The sequence below is a fragment of the Poeciliopsis prolifica genome, unplaced genomic scaffold (assembly GCF_027474105.1).
Source record: "Poeciliopsis prolifica strain line A6 unplaced genomic scaffold, Auburn_PproV2 SCAFFOLD044, whole genome shotgun sequence".
NCBI classification, from domain to species: Eukaryota; Metazoa; Chordata; class Actinopteri; order Cyprinodontiformes; family Poeciliidae; genus Poeciliopsis; species Poeciliopsis prolifica.
This window is the reverse complement of record NW_026562419.1, coordinates 726236-750949: the sequence shown is the minus strand read 5'-3', so window position 1 is coordinate 750949 and position 24714 is coordinate 726236. Positions and strand designations below refer to the sequence as shown.

Genomic DNA, 24714 nt, shown 5'->3' with positions numbered 1-24714 from the left:
AATGGAGCTATGACCAGAATAAAACTAGTTCTGGTCATAGTTCCATTCTAGAACATCCTATGTTCTAGAACATAGAACGTTAACTTCTTAGTTGAGTTAATGTTCATTCTTGTAAGATTGTAATTTTCGAATAACCTAAGAAAATCCTGTTTCTATACATGAAGGCATCTAAGTGGATTTCTTGTTTGATTGACATTTAAAAAACTTTTTTTTTTTGTCTATTTCCCAGATCTTCCACAATGTTGTGTGTGTGAAGAAGAGGAGATTCTCAATGACACAAAACCACAGAGGAACCAACTCATCTCTCATGGCTCTGCAGAAACTGAGAACCAGGATCAGGAAGGAAGCAATTCTGAAGACCCAGGAAAAAGAGAAAGGAAGAACATAAACCAAAGGAGAGATATGAGAAAACCAAACAGCAGAAAGACAGAACTGATGCTGAAAAAGAAAAACCGCAGAAGAATACTCATAGAGGCAAAACATATATTCTTGTAAATTTTCTGATAAAACCTTTTCTCTAAACAGTAATTTGAAGAGACACATGAGAACTCACACAGGAGTAAAACCTTTCACTTGTTCAACCTGTGGAAAGAGTTTCAGTGACAGAGGGACTTTAACTCAGCATATGAGAATTCATACAGGTGAGAAGCCTTTCTCATGTGGGACCTGTGGAAAGAGTTACAGACAAAAAACAATTTTAACTAGGCATATGAGAATTCACACTGGTGAGAGGCCTTTCACTTGTTCAACCTGTGGAAAGAGTTTCAGTGACAGAGGGACTTTAAACATATGAGAATTCACACAGGTGAGAAGCCTTTACTTGTTCAAACTGTGGAAAGAGTTTCAGTGTCAGAGGGACTTTAACTCAGCATATGAGAATTCACACAGGTGAGAAGCCTTTCTGGTGTGAGACCTGTGGAAAGAGTTTCAGTGACAGAGGGACTTTAACTCGGCATATGAGAATTCATACAGGTGAGAAGCCTTTCTCATGTGGGACCTGTGGAAAGAGTTTCAGGATGAAACAACAATTACTTAAACACATAAAGATTCATATGGGTGTGAAACAGTGACGTGCGGTGAGGCTTTACGATGTATAAATACAGACACCATGTATGTTATTGGTTACTCAGAAATTTTGCTCATGCATACAACGCTGGAGGGCAGAAAGACCGTTCTTTTACACGTCATCCATAGCTGTAGTAACCAGGTGAAACTTAGAAATGTAGGTATTGTTTCGTGTTATGATCCACAGCAAAGGGAGAAACCTAAACCACTTTCTCACTCTGCATCACCCAAGCTACATGCAGACTCGTTGCAATAGCAACTGATAACAATGCCATGTTTTAGGATTTAACAAAAAAAAAAAAAAAAAGAATTTTGGTCACTGAATAGAACATTGAGTTTTTTGCAGTAGTTTGTTTTAGTCTTAGTGTTTTATTTAAATCATTGCTGTGGTAGATTAGCTAACATTTCTACTTTACTGAATTCTTTAGACATACAGACTGTGGCCCACAAAATGCACATTTCATTAAAAAACTAAACAAAAACATGTTTTTCCCATCTTACCTTTACTTATAAATTAAATCCATGCCAATTCTGCACAAAAATATCCATTCATCCAAAGCCAAGTCGATGCTCTGAATGTCTTGTACTAAGATAGACTTGAGGTCCATTTTTGTCTACCAGCTTTGTTTTTCTAAAATCAGTTTTTTGTTTTATTTCTCAGTCACATTTGTACTTAAGGTTCCCATCAGTGTCCCATTAGATACTGAAGTTAAAGAGGGGAATGTCTTCAGGAAGGTTTAATTTCTGTGGATTTCAGGTGTCTTGCAGTTCTGTGTCATGTAGTTATTGAGTTCAGCTTTTACATTGTTGACTTTTACATGTATGACTTGAAATAAAGTATTTTACATTTTAAAGCAGTGTATTATTCTTTTTTCCCATAAATTGCTGGGTTTCAGATGATGTAGCACCGATGCCTTACCATGGAGGTGGGGGTCAGAAAGTAAATGCAGCACATTTAGGCATTTTGACTTAAGCATCAAAATGTCTTAAGTCTGTGCCATGTGTGGTTGTTCCAACCATTCTAAAAGAGAGAAAGAAAAACTTTATCTTTGTGTTTTGAAGGTAGCCGGTCACAAGGAAGTTAATTTAGAAAAAACTCACCTAACAAAGAGAAAAGTGGATCAACAATACAGCTAAAACCAGGAGGTGCAGGAAGTAATAATGCCGGAGTTTGCAGAGCCACTTTTCTAACATCATTTAAATTGTATTTTCAGATATTTTATTGGATGGTAACTTAGAAAGACAAGCATTCATATGCAGGCACATGCAGAGGGGGTCTGGAGAGGGCTTGAGCCCTGCCCCTTTTACCCTTGATGCCCCCAGAGCCCTTTTTGAGTTTATTTTTGTTTTCAACTTGAGTCTTTTGTGTCAGGAGGCCTTCTTGTGCCTCTAAATATAACACCTAGCAAAACTAATGAGTCTGGCTGCCCTTGGTCTAATTATGAGGATTCCCAGTCCTTCTGCCTCCACGTTGTTCAGACACCGGGTCCGTGGCGAGGAAGAGCGGGGCTGAACTGTGACCTCTAACGGTCAAATTTTGGGCAATAATTAATTTTTTCTAACGTACACTTGTTAATAAAAAACATAGGTCTGATGTTGAAGTTATAAAACCAGTTTCTATTTATATTTTGTAATAATGTCTGGAGGGCCCCTACCAGCAGCTACTGGGTTCTCTTTGTTTACCTTGATATCTCAGCCTTATAATTCTAGATCTCAGAGGTGCTGAAATCAAATTAATGACATGTGAGAAGTTAACTGTTTATATATGAAGGTTTTCCTGATTTACTATTTGTTTCAAACAGGTTTTATTTCAGTCTCTATGTTTATGTAAATCGATTCTGTCACAGTCTTTGACTAAACCGAAAAATAGAAAAAGACCATCATTATGATACTTTATCATCTAAAATTATAGAAAAAGTTTCAATGATTTTTTTTATCTGAAATTCAATCCACATCGTCAAACCATTTTGTAAGCAGAAAATTTATTTAAAACCATGTCAAAGAAATGCATCCATTTCTCCAAATCATTAAAATAAAAATATGTACAAAGGATAAAAACACAATAAAGACTCCAAAATTTCAGAAGTCTAAATCTCAAAGCATTCAAACTCATTGTTTGTTAGACAATCTCTCCCTCAGTCTCATTCAATAAAATGGAAATATAAAACTGGAAGAATAAAATTTTTAAGAATTTCAGCTAAATATCCAGATTAAAATGCTTTGTAAGCAAAACCTGCTACATTTAAGAATTTAAGTCGGTTGCAATTACTCCACTTCCAAACAGCAACTTACTGAGAATCTTGAGGTTCACATTGTGCCATCAAACCTGTGCAAGTTCTCATGTGAACAGTTACATTTATTTAGAGTGAACCTTTTTCTACTGAATCTACAAAATAAAAGCTTCCAACCCGTGTGAATCTTCATGTGATGACTTAAACTGGATCTGTACACAAAACATTTTCCTCACTTTTCACTAAGGGTGCAGACATGACATGGTGAGCTGGTCTAATAGTCAAACCTCACAGCAGAGAACAGAACAGTGGCTGAGGTCAATAACGTTGAGGAATCAGATCAGCTTCACATGCATGTATCTGCTGCTCACCAATGTCCCAAAATTAAGGAAATCAACATTTATTAATCAGCCAGCTGATAGATTAATGCAAGCTACTTCTCACCAGTGTGAATTCTGTTGTGAGATGTTAAGTGCTGTTTTTGATTGAAACGTTTTCCACATATCCCACATGAGAAAGGCTTCTCACCTGTGTGAGATCTCCTGTGACGATTTAAACTTTTTTTATAAGGGAAACTTTTCCCACAAATCACACATGAGAAAGGCTTCTCACCTGTGTGAATTCTGTTGTGAGAAGTTAAGTTCTGTTTATGAGTGAAACTTTTTCCACAAATCCCACATGAGAAAGGTTTCTCACCTGTGTGAGATCTCATGTGATGAACTAATTGATATCTAGTCAAACAATTTCTTCCACAAGTGCCACAAGTTATAACCTTCTCACCCGTGTGACATCTCATGTGAACAGTTAAACTTTCCTTTCGAGTGAAACTTTTTCCACAGGTCTCACATGAGAAAGGTTTCTCACCCATGTGAACTCTGATGTGAATAGCTAACTGAGGTTTCCTCCGGAAACGTTTCTCACAGGTCTCACAAGAGAATGGTTTCTCACCTGTATGAATCTCAATATGAGCAAGTAAATGAGATTTAAACGAAAAACTTTTCCCACAGGTTGTGCAGGTGTAAGGTTTCTCACCCGAATGAATTCTCTTGTGTCTGTTTAAAGAGTCGTTTAGACGGAAACCTTTTCCACAAGCTGGACAAGTCAAAGGTTTTTCACCTGTATGAATTCTCATGTGATCATTTAAACGACTCTCTTTAGGGTAACGTTTTCCACAGGTGGAACATTTGAAAGGTTTCTTAGCCATGTGAGTTTTCTTGTGATTTTTCAAAGAATTATTTCTAGAAAAGGTTTTATCACAAATTTGACAAGAATATAGATTTTGGTCTGGCTGAGCTTTCATGTGCGTTTCTTGTTCCGAAGTCTCTGTTGAGTTTTTCTGCTGTTTGTTCAAAATGTCATCAGTTTCCTGTTTCATCACAAGATTCTCTTCATCCTGACTGATGGAAAGTTGCTCCTCTTCCTCTTTGATCTGCAGAAGTTCTGGTTCCTCTTGTTCCAGTTTCATCTGCAGAGGTTCTGGTTCCTCTTGTTCTTGTTTCATCTGCAGAGGTTCTGGTTCCTCTTGTTCCAGTTTCATCTGCAGAGGTTCTGGTTCCTCTTGATCCAGTTTCATCTGCAGAGGTTCTGGTTCATCTTGTTCCAGTTTCATCTGCAGAGGTTCTGGTTCCTCTTGTTCCAGTTTCATCTGCAGAGGTTCTGGTTCCTCTTGTTCCAGTTTCATCTGCAGAGGTTCTGGTTCCTCTTGTTCCTGTTTCATCTGCAGAGGTTCTGGTTCCTCTTGATCCAGTTTCATCTGCAGAGGTTCTGGTTCATCTTGTTCCAGTTTCATCTGCAGAAGTTCTGGTTCCTCTTGTTCCAGTTTCATCTGCAGAGGTTCTGGTTCCTCTTTTTCCAGTTTCATTTGCAGAGGTTCTGGTTCCTCTTGATCCAGTTTCATCTGCAGAGGTTCTGGTTCTTCTTGTTCCAGTTTCATCTTCAGAGATTCTGGTTCCTGTTGTTCCCATTTCATCTGCAGAGGTTCTGGTTCCTCTTGTTCCAGTTTTATCTGCAGAGGTTCTGGTTCCTCTTGTTCCAGTTTCATTTGTAGAGATTCTGGTTCCTGTTGTTCCCATTTCATCTGCAGAGGTTCTGGTTCCTCTTGTTCCCGTTTGATCTGCAGAGGTTCTGGTTCCTCTTGTTCCAGTTTCATCTGCAGAGGTTCTGGTTCCTCTTGATCCAGTTTTATCTGCAGAGGTTCTGGTTCCTCTTGTTCCAGTTTCATCTGCAGAGGTTCTGGTTCCTCTTGATCCAGTTTCATCTGCAGAGGTTCTGGATGATCTTGATCTGAAGTGAAGTTTCTCTCTGGGTTTCTGAGCTCATTTAGATCCTCCTCCTCTTTGCACACACTGCCTTGTGGGAAATCTGGAAAAAAAAGTCAAAATATGAGGTCACACAATGAACCCATCAGTTTAATTAAAAACTAAAATAAAAATATTCTTCATCAGGGGGCGTGCTGTGGTAGCGCAACCCACGATTGGAGGCCTTCAATCCTCCACACGGCCGTCACGGGTTTGATTTCCGGATCCGACTTTATTTGCCGCATGTCTTTCCTTACTAGATTCCTGTCAGCCTTCTTTCTTATAAGGGACACTAGAGCCCACAGAAACCCCCAGGAGAGGAAAATGTAAATATATCCATCAGCAAACATTACAAAATGAAATCTCTTCCATTGTCTTTCAGAGAGATTGTTATTTACCTTATTTAGAATAAACAATGTCTGCATGTGGTTAATAATTTTACCAGCAATTAAACTTAATGCCGTCAAATGTGCCAACATTTGGAAATATGCAGTCTGGCTAGCTGACGTTAACTCCCCTTCAAGATTCGCTTCTCGCCAACAGGGACGTTACACCATATTCTGTGACCACTGCACATTGTGACTGTAGGAGCGCTGTTGCAGGTTTACATCATACTTTGCTATTCTTATGGACACAGAATATGATGGCGCTTATCAAATAATGGTCCCACACTGTAACTTACAGTAAAGTACTAAATATTTAAACTGAACTGTCTCTATTAACTCTGCTTGCTAAGTCAATATCTGACCATTAGTATTATGACATTTCTTTTTAGTTAAATGAAACGGCCCTTTAAATAGCTTTACATAGTGTTATAGTCAAGACCATCTAAGCAGAGACCAAGACCAGCTGCCACATGACAATAAAATGTGAAATATTAGCAAAAGTGCTAATCAAATTGGTCTGAAAGATCCATATTCCCATAAAAACAAATCAATTTAACCAATATTATCAATTCAAACTCTTTGTTCTACTTTGCTCTGTGCTACAATCCATGGAAGTCTCATGCCAACCCTAAAAGTTAACGCCCTGGGCGGTTGCCCATATTTCTCATATCAGAAACCACCACTGTCTGCACTATTAAACATAGCAATAAGGCAATGCATTAGTGGTAAACAACGCTCCATCATGAACACAGACCAAGGAGCAACAAGCAGAAATAACCAAACACTGTGACAGTTCTCACTTTTTCTCCTGCTGCATGAAGCCAGGCAGCACAGAACTATCACAGAGCAAAGAGCATGCTCTGTGTGCTCTGGTTTTATTGATTCACCAATTAAATTAATATCAATTAAAATAATGACAGCTACTGCAGCTGTTTCGTACCTATCCGGTGCAAGATGATCTTGGGTATCCGGGTAAAATCCATCAGTCTGCGCTGATCGTCCATCTCTTCCTCCATCTTAACGTTGATTTCTTTCCACTCTGTGAATGTTTCTTCAGCAGGAGTTTCCTGCTGCTTGATAAACTCTCTGAGGCTGAACTGAAGACATTTTTACTGAAAACACAGAAATATTTAACTAAACTGCAAAACAGTCTTTAAGAGGAAAAGTAAAGCCAGACATTTGCTCTGTTTTTATTTTTCACGTGTTTCACTGTTGCTGTGCTGAAGAAACTGGAAGTGATTATTAGTTTGGCTTTAAATTTTCTGCTGAGTCTCTTCTTTTAAAGTCCTGGAGGGCTGATGCCCTGAAACCTTTAGCTGAGCCTCTGCTGCACCACCTGAATAGAGTAATTAAGTCATTAAGGCTCTGCAGATCTGATCCACACAAGGAGGAGGTAATTATGGTGATTTCATTGCAGTGTTTTGTACCTGTGGCTCATCTAAACACTGCAGGTCACCTTGAGGACTGGAGTTTGACACCTGTGGTTTAGTCAGAACTCCTGCTGAAGAAACATCCAAAGAGTGGAAATGAATCAACGTTAAGATGGAGGAAGAGATGAACGATCAGCTCAGATCAGTCTGGAAAAACACTGATGATGACAATAACTGTTTGATTACCTTGGTAACTAAGAGTGATAGCAAATTAGAGTAAATTCTTTCTATTTCATTTCCTTTTTTCCATTACTATTCATTCAGTTCCTCAGTTGACCCGAGTGAAACACAGTATAATTTTTTTCAAGTCATTTTAATTAATTATTAAGTTTTATGTTTTTTTAAATGAATTTACTAACTTTTTTAAAAATATATGTAAAATGTTTATATTAAACTTTCAATGTATAATAAAAACATTTTAAATCACAAATATGACACAGAAGCCCCTTTATGCTTCCACCTACTGACAAGAACCTGGTACTACACCTACAAAGAGCTATTTTTCTACGGTGTGTGCGACTGAATTCATTTCAATGGATTTCATATGCAGGAGTATGTTTAAACAGTCATGTTCAATAACATGGAATCAGACCAACAACAAAAAGTTGTATTTCATAATTGTGTGTTTGAAGTCAGTTATCTATTGTGAGACGTTTTTTTAATTTTATTTCAAATGTTCAAGTTGAATACATTACTCTAAACCACATGTAGCTTCATACTGTTTAACTTTAAAAATGAATCAGAACCTACAAACTAAAACCTCATGTGTCGATATAATAACTGTACATGCTTTGTTCTAATTAAACAGATCTAATCATGCTCAATAAATTAAAATATGAAAGAAAATGTGGTATATTAAAGAGGAACTTTTGAATCGTTCACAGTTTCTTCAGTACAGTTCCAGTGAAACACGGGGAACATTTCTGAATATATTTGTTATTTAATAAATCACCTTAAGAAAACGAAATTGGTAGAAATAATATTTTTTATAATAATAATAATAATAAATAAAATAATATAATAATAATAATAAAATAATAATAATAATAATAATAATAATAATAATTTGGGTGTGGGAGAATATTTATGTAGCATCCCGTTTCACACTCCATTCCAGTAGATGGCGGTAATTCACATCAATAAGTTTCTTGCCAACCGCCATGAAAAAAAGAAGAAGAAGAAGAAGAAGAAGAAGAAGAAGAAGAAGAAGAAGAAGAAGAAGAAGAAGAAGAAGAAGAAGAAGAAGAAGAAGAAGAAGAAGAAGAAGATTTTTTGATTTTTACCAAAACATTTATTTACAATAATAATAAAACAATTTCCTTTTTTTGTTGTTTTACAATAATCCTATGTCAAACAAATACATTATAATAAAACGTCTGTATAAATTAGTTCATTATTTTCTGAAATGATGCACAACACTTTGTCACATCCCCATAACTCTAAAAACCCCTGCACATTCCCAGTGGCTCTGTGGAAAGCAAACTCCAACTTCAGCCTCGCCTTGATGTTTACCTTCCACAGAGCCACAACATCAACTTGAGGTCCATCCTGCATCTTGTCTCTTCGAGTTATATATATAGCTAATTTTGCCTCGGCTAATAAATAATTTAAAAGCCTTGACTTAAAACTAGTCGCTTTACTATGACGTACTCCGTTAATAAATAGTGCATCGGTAAAAATCATTTTAAAAAGACTAAAAACAGTCGATAAAACTAAAAAAGACTATCAAACGTGTGCAATCTATAAAAACATGAAAAACACTCTCTGACAACCTACAAAATGGACACTCATTTATAAAACCAGGACTAATCGCCGATAAAAACGCGTTGGTGGCTATAGCGCCATGGAGTATCCTCCACTGGAGGTCGCCAATCTTTTTCTAATCGGCGGTTTGTACATTGTCCTCCAGTGGATTGGTTGTCCTTTCAGTCTTTCAACCCACACGCTGACGTCCCTCTTTCGAAGCGTTCTCTTGTTTAGAATTTTCACACAGTTTTTATATAAAGTCTTTGGTGCCACTTTGCACAAATCCATTTCTGAGTCCATGGTCTTTAGCAGAGGACCGCTGTCCTCTTCAAAGCTTGGACTCAGAAGAACCTTAGGAAAAGGATCTGTTTCTTTTGGAAGGCATTCTCCATCCTTGTATGCCTGCAATAAACTCTTCTCTTTTCCAGTCAATCTTTCTCTTATTCTCATCAGGACACGTTCCATCATTCTTGTAGACCTTACTTTCAGTGCGGCAGCGACCTTCTGGGCATCGCCAAAGTCTGCTCCTGACGCTCGAATCAGCCTCTTTAAGGTCACCATTCCGGCTCTAGACAGCGTCTCTGTTAGCCCCAGGAACGTGTCCTCTTCAACATCCAGTCTTGCTCCGTACACCAAGGGTTCTTCTAATAGCCAATGCAGAGAATCAGTCATTTCCGCTCTACGCAATCTAAAAAGAGCACATGATTTAAAACGCTCTGATAAAATTGCGGAGTTCCTTTAAACCTTAGAAGACTAAAATTTGTTAAAAACAGAGCAGCATCCAATCCCAAGGAATTCACGCGTCTTAGAATGCAACTGGCTACATCCTTCCACACAGGAGATCCTATCAGGTACTTTTGTAAAAACTGTATCCTAAACACAGTGACTCTACTGGCCAGGTGGACAAGGCCCTGGCCCCCCTCTTCTCTGGATAAAAACAGCACCGACTGTGGCACCCAGTGACGATTGTTCCAGAAAAAATTAACCATTTCCGTCTGTATTCTTGCCAGCAGCCCTGACGGTGGATCTAGTACAATGAGCTTGTGCCAGAGTTGTGATGCGACCAGATTATTAAGCACTAACACTCTTCCTCTGTACGACATTTTTCATGCAACCATTTCCAGTTCGCAAGTTTGTTTGATATTTTTTGTTCTAGGTTTTCCCAGTTTTTTTCAACAAAACTTTTCTCGCCTAAATACACGCCTAGATATTTTAGGCCATCTTTTCTCCAGGTCATGCCTTTGGGGAGAGCCGGGAGTCCGTCGGGCCACTCGCCAACACCCAGGGCTTCACTTTTTCCCCAATTTACTTTGGCGGCAGACAGCATGGAGAACTTTCTTATGATTTCTGTTAAAACGCTGACGTCTCTTTGATCTTTAATAAAAACCACGAGATCGTCAGCATAGGCAGATAAAACCAATTTGTCTTTAAAACCGGTAAAACCAAGCCGTGAATGTCTGATCGCATCTTCTTTAAAAGGGGTTCCAGGGAGAGTGCATAGAGCATTCCCGAGAGCGCGCAGCCCTGTCGAACGCCTCTACACACTCTAAAAGGAGCACACAGGCTGCCATTGATCTTCAGCACACTCTCAATGTCACCGTACAACACCTGGATCTTGGCGATAAGACCCTCGCTGAACCCAAACCTCCTCATTACTTTCCAGAGGAAGTCGTGTTCAACGCGGTCAAAAGCCTTTTCTTGATCTAATGAAATCAAGCCTGTCTGTAGACCCAATGAACCGGAGACTTCCAAAATATCCCGAATTAGGTAGACATTGTCCACCATGGACCTGCCGGGGACGCAATAGGTCTGATCCCGGTGGATGACCTGCTCCATGGCTTTCCCTAGCCTAGTGGCCAGGGCCTTGGAGAGGATTTTATAATCTGTACAAAGGAGGGACACGGGGCGCCAGTTCTTAATCTCTTGCAAGTTTCCCTTCTTAGGCAGCAGGGTGATAACTGCCCTGCGGCAAGACAAGGGGAGCGAACCGGTAGACAGACTCTCGTTGAATACGTCGAGCACGTCTTGGGCCAGAAGCTCCCAATAGGCCTTGTAGAACTCGACCGTGAGCCCGTCAACGCCTGGAGACTTCCGACCCTTCATGCCAAGGAGGGCTGTGTGTAGTTCCTGCAGGCTCAGAGGCCGTTCCAACTCCAGGTTGGTCTCCGCAGAGACCTGAGGTAGTTCCTCACAGAACTCCTCCAACAGTTCGTCGTTCTCTCTGTGTTCGCTGCGGAACAGAGAACGGTAAAATTCCACAGCCCTCCTCCTTATCTGCCCCGGTTCGCTCAAATGCTGCCCCGTGTCCGACAGCAAGGAGTGGATCATTTTCCTCTGTCCGTGTTTCCTCTCCAGGCTGAAGAAAAAGCCAGAGGGAGCATCCATCTCTGTGATGTCCTGTATCCGGGATCTGACCAATGCGCCTTGGACTTTATTTTCCAGCAGGTTTGCTAAAGTTAGCTTTTTAGATTTGAGAGCTTCAAAATACTCTCGATTTCCTGTGGAGTCACTAAGTCGTTCTAATTCCACTATACTCGTCTCCAGATCTCTGATAGATCCGGCAATGTCACGAGTGACATTGACAGTGTGCTGTTGACTCAACAGTTTTATTTGAACCTTTCCATAGTCCCACCACTGTCTAAGAGAGCTAAAATCAGCTTTCCTTTCCCTAAAACCAGTCCAAAAATAAGTTAAAACCTCCTTAAAGCTCTGATCATAAGTTAAAGCAGAATTAAAATGCCAGTACGCGCTTCTAGGTAAAATGTTTCTGATAAAAACACTACCTAAAAGCAACGAATGGTCTGTAAAAGCACTGGTAAAATCTGGCATGTTTTAAACACGTTAAAATGGTGTTTCAAACAATAAAAACGATCTAAACGAGCTAAAGAGATTTTACTATCAACAATGTGGGACCATGTATACTGCCTGGCGCCTGCATGCATCCTCCTCCATACGTCCACCAGGCCATGAGACGAGACCAGTTGCTTCAAGACCCGTTGGGCCGCCGGATGTGGCTCTGCGTGATTGCGATCTAAAAACTCGTTCTCAGTACAATTAAAATCCCCACCTATAAAAACATAATTCTCGGTCCCGCAATCACCCAGCCTCTCCCCAATTTTCTCATAAAAACATTTCTTCTCTGCATTGGCTATCGGAGCATAGATATTAATAAAAAACATGTTTAAACAATCAAATTTTGTCTTTACTAAAAGACATCTCCCTTGCACCACATGTTCAATTTCTATAGAAAGTGGGGTGAAAGCTTTTGAAAAAAGAAAACCCACCCCTGCACTCTTGGAGGTGCCATGACTTAAAATCACCTCTCCCTCCCACTCCTTGCCCCAGTCTGTTTCTATTGTACAATCACTATGTGTCTCCTGTAGATAGACGATATCAATTTTCTTTTGTTTCATCATCTGATAAATCAATGCCCGTTTTTCAGCCTCCCTCCCCCCATTTAGATTCAAGGATGCTATTTTAAATGAATCCATCTTAGGTAAAAGGCTAAAACAAACACACCGAAACATTAAAATAGATATTAAAAAACTACTGTACATCATAAAAATTGTTTTCTGGCTTTAGACATTATTTTCTTTAACCTAAAAATTTCTGTGTCTGTGAAACCTGAGTCCTCTTTATGTCTAATGTGATGCCTTGCGGAAAAATAGAAAAGTCTTAAATTTGGGAAATAGCTCTCAAGTTTTATCCCTCTGAGACCTTTTGTTTGTTTTAAAAAGGTTCTAAATGTTTCAACCGGGTATCTCGGTTCTCTACTCGTCTGAGATACGGAAGCTTCACTGGTATCTGAGAAATAACTCTCTTCATCACTGCTGTCCGATACCTCTCTCTTCTCCACAACCGACTTACTTTCCTTCTTACTGGCCTGCACAGCAGCCACCACATTTTTCCTCTTGCTGCGCCGTTTCACCGGGACACAAGCTTCCAGCTCCATTTCCTCCTCCACCTCACCTGTTTCTCCCTCCACTCCAGCCACTATAAACGACTCCACACCGTCTTTTCTTTGTACCTGTTTCTCCCCCTGAACCTCTCCCCCCTCGCTCTGATCTCCACACACTTGATGCTCCTCATCACCCCTCACATCCTCCTGTTCTTTCTGCACACCATCACTCTCCTTCCCTACACTTCCACCCACACCACCATTCAGCCCATCACCACACACCACCGTGCTCTCATCCTCTCCTATACTCGCACCATTACCACCGTCCTCCACCGCCTCTTTAACAATGTTTCCTGTCACATCCTCCTCCACCACCGCTGGTTCCCCCGCAGCGGCAGTCGCGCCAGCAGCAGCAGCGGCAGCAGCGGCGGGTTCTCCCGCCGCAACATTAGCAGTGTCTCCCTCCACAACATCCTCCTCACTATTTGTTTTTTTACTCTGCTCAGCAGCAACAGGCTGCTGCTTTTCCGAGTCCGGCTTGGCCAGTTCTGCCTTATCAGGGCACATCTTTATGATGTGGCCCTCCTGCCCACAACCAAAACATTTCATCTGCCCTGATGTGGCAAACAAAACATAGTCAAAATCATCCACTCTAACGTGGAAACGCAAATTCATTTCCTCATCCTTTCTGTTCAGTATCATAAATAACTGTCTACGGTGAGAAACAACATGTTTCAATAGCGGTGATTTACACCCGGAAAGGACTTTTTTCACCGGCGACACCACCTTTCCGTGTCTCGACAGTTCTTTAATCAAAAATTCATCACTGATGAAAGGAGGTACGTTTGACAACATTATCTTAGTGGATGGTAACGTGAGCGGTGAAACTTGTAAAAACAACCCATTCACCGAAACACCCTTTTCCACCACCTGCTGTGCATGTTCCACCTTCTCCACAAACAACACCACTGCCCCATTCATACGTGCAGCCGACTTTATATTCCCGTGCCCAATGATCTCACCCACCGCCAAACAAACTTCCTCCACGCTGCACGGAGAACCAGCACCCACCTTGATGCCGTTCTTCCGTGTCAGCGTGGAAAAAGACCCACCACCGACAACACCCACCATTGTTGCCGTCAGACGCCGGCAAGCCAGGCACGCCCGACGGCCACACCCCAAACAAACGAACAAAAACCCCTTAAAACGTGATAAAACTAAACACAAGAAAAAACAATTAAACAAGTAAACCAAACACCCAGAAAAACAGTAAGAAAAAGATAAAGAAAAGATATACAATCACTCTTGCTTTCACTCTTCCTCCGCTCCTCCTCACACACCCTCCTCTCACTCGAAGAAGAAGAAGAAGAAGAAGAAGAAGAAGAAGAAGAAGAAGAAGAAGAAGAAGAAGGAAGAAGAAGAAAGAAGAAAGAAGAAGAAGAAGAAGAAGAAGAAGAAGAAGAAGAAGAAGAAGAAGAAAGAAGAAGAAGATTTTTTTTTTTTTGATTTTTACCAAAACATTTATTTACAATAATAATAAAACAATTTCCTTTTTTTGTTGTTTTACAATAATCCTATGTCAAACAAATACATTATAATAAAACGTCTGTATAAATTAGTTCATTATTTTCTGAAATGATGCACAACACTTTGTCACATCCCATAACTCTAAAAACCCCTGCACATTCCCAGTGGCTCTGTGGAAAGCAAACTCCAACTTCAGCCTCGCCTTGATGTTTACCTTCCACAGAGCCACAACATCAACTTGAGGTCCATCCTGCATCTTGTCTCTTCGAGTTATATATATAGCTAATTTTGCCTCGGCTAATAAATAATTTAAAAGCCTTGACTTAAAACTAGTCGCTTTACTATGACGTACTCCGTTAATAAATAGTGCATCGGTAAAAATCATTTTAAAAAGACTAAAAACAGTCGATAAAAAACTAAAAAAGACTATCAAACGTGTGCAATCTATAAAAACATGAAAAACACTCTCTGACAACCTACAAAATGGACACTCATTTATAAAACCAGGACTAATCGCCGATAAAAACGCGTTGGTGGCTATAGCGCCATGGAGTATCCTCCACTGGAGGTCGCCAATCTTTTTTCTAATCGGCGGTTTGTACATTGTCCTCCAGTGGATTGGTTGTCCTTTCAGTCTTTCAACCCACACGCTGACGTCCCTCTTTCGAAGCGTTCTCTTGTTTAGAATTTTCACACAGTTTTTATATAAAGTCTTTGGTGCCACTTTGCACAAATCCATTTCTGAGTCCATGGTCTTTAGCAGAGGACCGCTGTCCTCTTCAAAGCTTGGACTCAGAAGAACCTTAGGAAAAGGATCTGTTTCTTTTGGCAGGCATTCTCCATCCTTGTATGCCTGCAATAAACTCTTCTCTTTTCCAGTCAATCTTTCTCTTATTCTCATCAGGACACGTTCCATCATTCTTGTAGACCTTACTTTCAGTGCGGCAGCGACCTTCTGGGCATCGCCAAAGTCTGCTCCTGACGCTCGAATCAGCCTCTTTAAGGTCACCATTCCGGCTCTAGACAGCGTCTCTGTTAGCCCCAGGAACGTGTCCTCTTCAACATCCAGTCTTGCTCCGTACACCAAGGGTTCTTCTAATAGCCAATGCAGAGAATCAGTCATTTCCGCTCTACGCAATCTAAAAAGAGCACATGATTTAAAAACGCTCTGATAAAATTGCGGAGTTCCTTTAAACCTTAGAAGACTAAAATTTGTTAAAAACAGAGCAGCATCCAATCCAAGGAATTCACGCGTCTTAGAATGCAACTGGCTACATCCTTCCACACAGGAGATCCTATCAGGTACTTTTGTAAAAACTGTATCCTAAACACAGTGACTTACTGGCCAGGTGGACAAGGCCCTGGCCCCCCTCTTCTCTGGATAAAAAAACACCGACTGTGGCACCCAGTGACGATTGTTCCAGAAAAAATTAACCATTTCCGTCTGTATTCTTGTCAGCAGCCCTGACGGTGGATCTAGTACAATGAGCTTGTGCCAGAGTTGTGATGCGACCAGATTATTAAGCACTAACACTCTTCCTCTGTACGACATTTTTTCATGCAACCATTTCCAGTTCGCAAGTTTGTTTGATATTTTTTGTTCTAGGTTTTCCCAGTTTTTTTCAACAAAACTTTTCTCGCCTAAATACACGCCTAGATATTTTAGGCCATCTATTCTCCAGGTCATGCCTTTGGGGAGAGCCGGGAGTCCGTCGGGCCACTCGCCAACAGCCAGGGCTTCACTTTTTCCCCAATTTACTTTGGCGGCAGACAGCATGGAGAACTTTCTTATGATTTCTGTTAAAACGCTGACGTCTCTTTGATCTTTAATAAAAACCACGAGATCGTCAGCATAGGCAGATAAAACCAATTTGTCTTTAAAACCGGTAAAACCAAGCCGTGAATGTCTGATCGCATCTTCTTTAAAAGGGGTTCCAGGGAGAGTGCATAGAGCATTCCCGAGAGCGCGCAGCCCTGTCGAACGCCTCTACACACTCTAAAAGGAGCACACAGGCTGCCATTGATCTTCAGCACACTCTCAATGTCACCGTACAACACCTGGATCTTGGCGATAAGACCCTCGCTGAACCCAAACCTCCTCATTACTTTCCAGAGGAAGTCGTGTTCAACGCGGTCAAAAGCCTTTTCTTGATCTAATGAAATCAAGCCTGTCTGTAGACCCAATGAACCGGAGACTTCCAAAATATCCCGAATTAGGTAGACATTGTCCACCATGGACCTGCCGGGGACGCAATAGGTCTGATCCCGGTGGATGACCTGCTCCATGGCTTTCCCTAGCCTAGTGGCCAGGGCCTTGGAGAGGATTTTATAATCTGTACAAAGGAGGGACACGGGGCGCCAGTTCTTAATCTCTTGCAAGTTTCCCTTCTTAGGCAGCAGGGTGATAACTGCCCTGCGGCAAGACAAGGGGAGCGAACCGGTAGACAGACTCTCGTTGAATACGTCGAGCACGTCTTGGGCCAGAAGCTCCCAATAGGCCTTGTAGAACTCGACCGTGAGCCCGTCAACGCCTGGAGACTTCCGACCCTTCATGCCAAGGAGGGCTGTGTGTAGTTCCTGCAGGCTCAGAGGCCGTTCCAACTCCAGGTTGGTCTCCGCAGAGACCTGAGGTAGTTCCTCACAGAACTCCTCCAACAGTTCGTCGTTCTCTCTGTGTTCGCTGCGGAACAGAGAACGGTAAAATTCCACAGCCCTCCTCCTTATCTGCCCCGGTTCGCTCAAATGCTGCCCCGTGTCCGACAGCAAGGAGTGGATCATTTTCCTCTGTCCGTGTTTCCTCTCCAGGCTGAAGAAAAAGCCAGAGGGAGCATCCATCTCTGTGATGTCCTGTATCCGGGATCTGACCAATGCGCCTTGGACTTTATTTTCCAGCAGGTTTGCTAAAGTTAGCTTTTTAGATTTGAGAGCTTCAAAATACTCTCGATTTCCTGTGGAGTCAGTAAGTCGTTCTAATTCCACTATACTCATCTCCAGATCTCTGATAGATCCGGCAATGTCACGAGTGACATTGACAGTGTGCTGTTGACTCAGCAGTTTTATTTGAACCTTTCCATAGTCCCACCACTGTCTAAGAGAGCTAAAATCAGCTTTCCTTTCCCTAAAACCAGTCCAAAAATAAGTTAAACCTCTTTAAAGCTCTGATCATAAGTTAAAGCAGAATTAAAATGCCAGTACGCGCTTCTAGGTAAAATGTTTCTGATAAAAACACTACCTAAAAGCAACGAATGGTCTGTGAAAGCCACTGGTAAAATCTGGCATGTTTTAAACACGTTAAAATGGTGTTTAAAACAATAAAAACGATCTAAACGAGCTAAAGAGATTTTACTATCAACAATGTGGGACCATGTATACTGCCTGGCGCCTGCATGCATCCTCCTCCATACGTCCACCAGGCCATGAGACGAGACCAGTTGCTTCAAGACCCGTTGGGCCGCCGGATGTGGCTCTGCGTGATTGCGATCTAAAAACTCGTTCTCAGTACAATTAAAATCCCCACCTATAAAAACATAATTCTCGGTCCGCAATCACCCAGCCTCTCCCAATTTTCTCATAAAAACATTTCTTCTCTGCATTGGCTATCGGAGCATAGATATTAATAAAAAACATGTTTAAACAATCAAATTTTGTCTTTACTAAAAGACATCTCCCTTGCACCACATGTTCAATTTCTATAGAAAGTGGGGTGAAAGCTTTTGAAAAAAGAAAACCCACCCCTGCACTCTTGGAGGTGCCATGACTTAAAATCACCTCTCCCTCCCACTCCTTGCCCCAGTCTGTTTCTATTGTACAATCACTATGTGTCTCCTGTAGATAGACGATATCAATTTCTTTTGTTTCATCATCTGATAAATCAATGCCCGTTTTTCAGCCTCCCTCCCCCATTTAGATTCAAGGATGCTATTTTAAATGAATCCATCTTAGGTAAAAGGCTAAAACAAACACACCGAAACATTAAAATAGATATTAAAAAACTACTGTACATCATAAAAATTGTTTTCTGGCTTTAGACATTATTTTCTTTAACCTAAAAATTTCTGTGTCTGTGAAACCTGAGTCCTCTTTATGTCTAATGTGATGCCTTGCGGAAAAATAGAAAAGTCTTAAATTTGGGAAATAGCTCTCAAGTTTTATCCCTCTGAGACCTTTTGTTTGTTTTAAAAAGGTTCTAAATGTTTCAACCGGGTATCTCGGTTCTCTACTCGTCTGAGATACGGAAGCTTCACTGGTATCTGAGAAATAACTCTCTTCATCACTGCTGTCCGATACCTCTCTCTTCTCCACAACCGACTTACTTTCCTTCTTACTGGCCTGCACAGCAGCCACCACATTTTTCCTCTTGCTGCGCCGTTTCACCGGGACACAAGCTTCCAGCTCCATTTCCTCCTCCACCTCACCTGTTTCTCCCTCCACTCCAGCCACTATAAACGACTCCACACCGTCTTTTCTTTGTACCTGTTTCTCCCCCTGAACCTCTCCCCCCTCGCTCTGATCTCCACACACTTGATGCTCCTCATCACCCCTCACATCCTCCTGTTCTTTCTGCACACCATCACTCTCCTTCCCTACACTTCCACCCACACCACCATTCAGCCCATCACCACACACCACCGTGCTCTCATCCTCTCCTATACTCGCACCATTACCACCGTCCTCCACCGCCTCTTTAACAATGTTTCCTGTCACATCCTCCTCCACCACCGCTGGTTCCCCCGCAGCGGCAGTCGCGCCAGCAGCAGCAGCGGCAGCAGCGGCGGGTTCTCCCGCCGCAACATTAGCAGTGTCTCCCTCCACAACATCCTCCTCACTATTTGTTTTTTTACTCTGCTCAGCAGCAACAGGCTGCTGCTTTTCCGAGTCCGGCTTGGCCAGTTCTGCCTTATCAGGGCACATCTTTATGATGTGGCCCTCCTGCCCACAACCAAAACATTTCATCTGCCCTGATGTGGCAAACAAAACATAGTCAAAATCATCCACTCTAACGTGGAAACGCAAATTCATTTCCTCATCCTTTCTGTTCAGTATCATAAATAACTGTCTACGGTGAGAAACAACATGTTTCAATAGCGGTGATTTACACCCGGAAAGGACTTTTTTCACCGGCGACACCACCTTTCCGTGTCTCGACAGTTCTTTAATCAAAAATTCATCACTGATGAAAGGAGGTACGTTTGACAACATTATCTTAGTGGATGGTAACGTGAGCGGTGAAACTTGTAAAAACAACCCATTCACCGAAACACCCTTTTCCACCACCTGCTGTGCATGTTCCACCTTCTCCACAAACAACACCACTGCCCCATTCATACGTGCAGCCGACTTTATATTCCCGTGCCCAATGATCTCACCCACCGCCAAACAAACTTCCTCCACGCTGCACGGAGAACCAGCACCCACCTTGATGCCGTTCTTCCGTGTCAGCGTGGAAAAAGACCCACCACCGACAACACCCACCATTGTTGCCGTCAGACGCCGGCAAGCCAGGCACGCCCGACGGCCACACCCCAAACAAACGAACAAAAACCCCTTAAAACGTGATAAAACTAAACACAAGAAAAAACAATTAAACAAGTAAACCAAACACCCAGAAAAACAGTAAGAAAAAGATAAAGAAAAGATATACAATCATCACACTCTTCCTCCGCTCCTCCTCACACACCCTCCTCTCACTCGAGAAGAAGAAGAAGAAGAAGAAGAAGAAGAAGAAGAAGAAGAAGAAGAAGAAGAAGAAGAAGAAGAAGAAGAAGAAGAAGAAGAAGAAGAAGAAGAAGAAGAAGAAGAAGAAGAAGAAGAAGAAGAAGAAGAGAAGAAGAAGAAGAAGAAGAAGAAGAAGAAGGGGGGGAAGATGAAAACAGAGCACGCGGGCTCGCTTTAGCTTTTCCTTTGTTAGACGGTCGTTTGGAGAAGAGTTTGAGGTTTAGCTAATTTTTTCCGTGTTTTCAGTGAAAATGTCTTCAGTTCAGCCTCAGAGAGTTTATCAAGCAGCAGGAAACTCCTGCTGAAGAAACATTCACAGAGTGGAAAGAAATCAACGTTAAGATGGAGGAAGAGATGGACGATCAGCGCAGACTGATGGATTTTACCCGGATACCCAAGATCATCTTGCACCGGATAGGTACGAAACAGCTTCACGGTTTACTGATTAGTCAGGTTAAAGAGAGTTTTTACAGATAAATAATCGTTCTGTTCGTAGACATATTTAAAGAATCTGCTTAAATTAAGTAAAAATAGAAAATCCCTGGAGAAATGTAACCAGGGCCTGCTAAAGTGTGGCCCCAGTTTGGACCCAGCGCTCTGATTCTAACAATTAGCATCAGTGCTAAGCTAAGCTGAATTATAGTCAATAGCCTGTGGAAAGTCACAAACATGTTGACTAACATGGACTTCCTCCATTCAGTTTGTTAAAATTAGTGTATAATCTAAAATGAGCCAAAATGCTAATGTTAGCCTAAATGCTGCTAGTAGCATGTGGGGCATCATTACAATGTTGTCTTACATTGACTTCCTGCATTCAGGGTCCTAAACATGGCTAATAAGTAATAAAAATAGCTAGAAGCTTATTGCAGGGAAAAGGCTGATGCTTGTGCAGCAAAGCAGAGCCCTAACCTGAGAGGAAAAGATCATGCAGGCTAATATTATTGCACTGTCTCTGAGTTGGTTTCTCTTCGCAATATTTATTAACCTATTTGTATGATTTGTTCTGTAAATTGCCATTCATATTATTTCTCAGTCTTTATCACTGAGGGATGAAGAGACTGATGTCTGGTTCTTTAGGTTCTGACGGGTCTGCGGTTCCTCTCCTGACCCACTGTGCACCCTGAATATCGCCGACACAGTTTTTTAATTCCCCTATCAAACTTCTCTGTGATTGTTTAGCCTAGAATGTGCATCTTCCAATGTTATGTTATTTGATGTTATTGTTACAGGTCAGTTTTCTAAACTACAAAGAAATGACTGTTAGGGATGCTCCAATATGAAAAACTGGATTGATATTGATATCTGATAGTAACACTGGTGTTATAGCAGATTTACCAATATTTTATTTTATATACGTTTTTAATCCGATTACTTGATTAATCATAAGAATAATTAATAGATTACTCAGTTACTGAAATATTTGTTTACAGCAACGCTACTATCCATCCAGTTATCACTAGAAAATATTTATTGACTTTCTCTTGTATCTTGTCACATATGCTGAGCTGACAGCGCCTCTTAATGCTCATTTGTACTCAATGCATGTCAGCTATTCTGACAGAATAACGGCTCAAATTTAAGTTAAAGAAGGTCAGTGTTAGACCTGCCCAAAGCCCCGCCCTCCACTTTCATTGGGGAATTATTTTATGGTGACACGACAGGAAGTGGATCCAGGTGATAATAATGATCACAACAATCAAAAGCATATTTAGTAATTGTCTTGTCTGGCTGCTAAATTTCCATTTTCATAATGTAAACTTAGTAAATGACTTATTAACTAACTTGTGTCTTAAATAAACTCGTTAAATAATTTTATCATTGTACATTTTCACCTTTCATATTTAATCTTCCAAATTGTCCAATATTCATGTCAAATATTTCAATTGGTTCATTTTGCCATTATTTTCTGCATGTGTGCGATTAACAACAATCACCCACTGCTACCAATTCTGCTGTGAATCCCAGGAAAGTAAAGGCTGAGATTTAGTTGTGCTTTTGAACGTTTGTGTTGAGTGTGTGAGCGGAGCAATGTCTGACAATATCAGCGGGTGAGATTAAAAATTACTTTATGGTTTCCCTTTAGGCATTTTATGTCACTCTTTAATGTGATATATATCTGGTGACATATAATGGGTGCACTTCCCCTGCGCCCATTACAGGCACACAGCCCGCATCACCACCAGCGTTGGTCCACAATCTCCCAGTCGGATTGCGACACCGTGTGTGTGGTCAGGGTACACGTCCAAAAGTCAGGTGACCTGAACATCTGACTCCTCCTCCATGTAGGCGTCTTCTTCCTCTCTCTACATGGAGGAAGAAGATTTTATGTAATATTTGTCAGGAAGCTACTAGATTAAGCGATTGCCATCTTATTTGCTCACCTGGAGATCCTTAATATCATATTTTGACTCAAGAATAGTTCCAGTCTGGTCATTAGAATGGAGCAATGACCAGAATGAAACTAGTTCTGGTCATAGTTCCATTCTAGAACATCCAATGTTCTAGAACATAGAACGTTAACTTCTTAGTTGAGTTAATGTTCATTCTTGTAAGATTGTAATTTTAGAATAACCTAAGAAAATCCTGTTTCTATACATGAAGGCATCAAAGTGGATTTCTTGTTTGATTGACATTTAAAAAACTTTTTTTTTTTTGTCTATTTCCCAGATCTTCCACAATGTTGTGTGTGTGAAGAGGAGGAGATTCTCAATGACACAAAACCACAGAGGAACCAACTCATCTCTCATGGCTCTGCAGAAACTGAGAACCAGAATCAGGAAGGAAGCAATTCTGAAGACCCAGGAAAAAAGAGAAAGGAAGAACAGAAACCAAAGGAGAGATATGAGAAAACCAAACAGCAGAAAGACAGAACTGATGCTGAAAAACAAAAACCGCAGCAGAAAACTCACAAAGGGCAAAAAATACATTCTTGTAAAATTTGTGATAAAACCTTTTCTGGAAACAGTAACTTGAAGACACACATGAGAATTCACACAGGAGTAAAACCTTTCACTTGTTCAACCTGTGGAAAGAGTTTCAATGTAAAAACGGCTTTAACTCAGCATATGATAATTCACACAGGTGAAAATCCTTTCTCATGTGGGACTTGTGGAAAGAGTTACAGACAAAAAACGACTTTAACTGAGCATATGAGAATTCACACAGGTGAGAAGCCTTTCACTTGTTCAACCTGTGGAAAGAGTTTCAGTGTAAAAGCGAATTTAACTGCGCATATGAGAATTCATACAGGTGAGAAGCCTTTCTCATGTGGGACTTGTGGAAAGAGTTACAGACAAAAAACGACTTTAACTAGGCATATGAGAATTCACACAGGTGAGAAGCCTTTCATTTGTTCAACCTGTGGAAAGAGTTTCAGTGACAGAGTTACTTTAACTCGGCATATGAGAATTCACACAGGTGAGAAGCCTTTCTGGTGTGAGACCTGTGGAAAGAGTTTCAGTGTCAGAGGGACTTTAACTCGGCATATGAGAATTCATACAGGTGAGAAGCCTTTCTCATGTGGGACCTGTGGAAAGAGTTTCAGGATGAAACAACAATTACTTAAACACATAAAGATTCATATGGATGCAAAACAGTGACGTGCGGTGAGGCTTTACGATGTATAAATACAGACACCATGTATGTTATTGGTTACTCAGAAATTTTGCTCATGCATACAACGCTGGAGGGCAGAAAGACCGTTCTTTTACACGTCATCCATAGCTGTAGTAACCAGGTGAAACTTAGAAATGTAGGTATTGTTTCGTGTTATGATCCACAGCAAAGGGAGAAACCTAAACCACTTTCTCACTCTGCATCACCCAAGCTACATGCAGACTCGTTGCAATAGCAACTGATAACAATGCCATGTTTTAGGATTTAACATAAAAAAATAAAGAATTTTGGTCACAGAACAGAACATTGAGTTTTTTGCAGTAGTTTGTTTTAGTCTTAGTGTTTTATTAATAAATCATTGCTGTGGTAGATTAGCTAACATTTCTACTTTACTGAATTCTTTAGACATACAGACTGTGGCCCACAAAATGCACATTTCATTAAAAAACTAAACAAAAACATGTTTTTTCCCATCTTACCTTTACTTATAAATTAAATCCATAACAATTCTGCACAAAAATATTCATTCATCCAAAGCCAAGTCGATGCTCTGAATGTCTTGTACTAAGATAGACTTGAGGTCCATTTTTGTCTACCAGCTTTGTTTTTCTAAAATCAGTTTTTTGTTTTATTTCTCAGTCACATTTGTACTTAAGGTTCCCATCAGTGTCCCATTAGATACTGAAGTTAAAGAGGGGAATGTCTTCAGGAAGGTTTAATTTCTGTGGATTTCAGGTGTCTTGCAGTTCTGTGTCATGTAGTTATTGAGTTCAGCTTTTACATTGTTGACTTTTACATGTATGA

The 24714-nt window shown here is 40.8% G+C and overlaps 1 protein-coding gene across 1 annotated transcript; it reads left to right on the top strand.

Annotated features, from left to right (window-relative positions):
* Positions 1-625: 625 nt before the first annotated feature.
* Positions 626-23807, top strand: LOC129376552 (gastrula zinc finger protein XlCGF57.1-like; the record flags this gene model as incomplete). Its single annotated transcript, XM_055056153.1, has 3 exons — positions 626-767; positions 856-1056; positions 23293-23807. Coding segments are annotated over exons 1-3 (858 nt in total), but the record flags the coding sequence as incomplete, so codon positions are not given.
* Between the last annotated feature and the right edge of the window lie 907 nt (positions 23808-24714).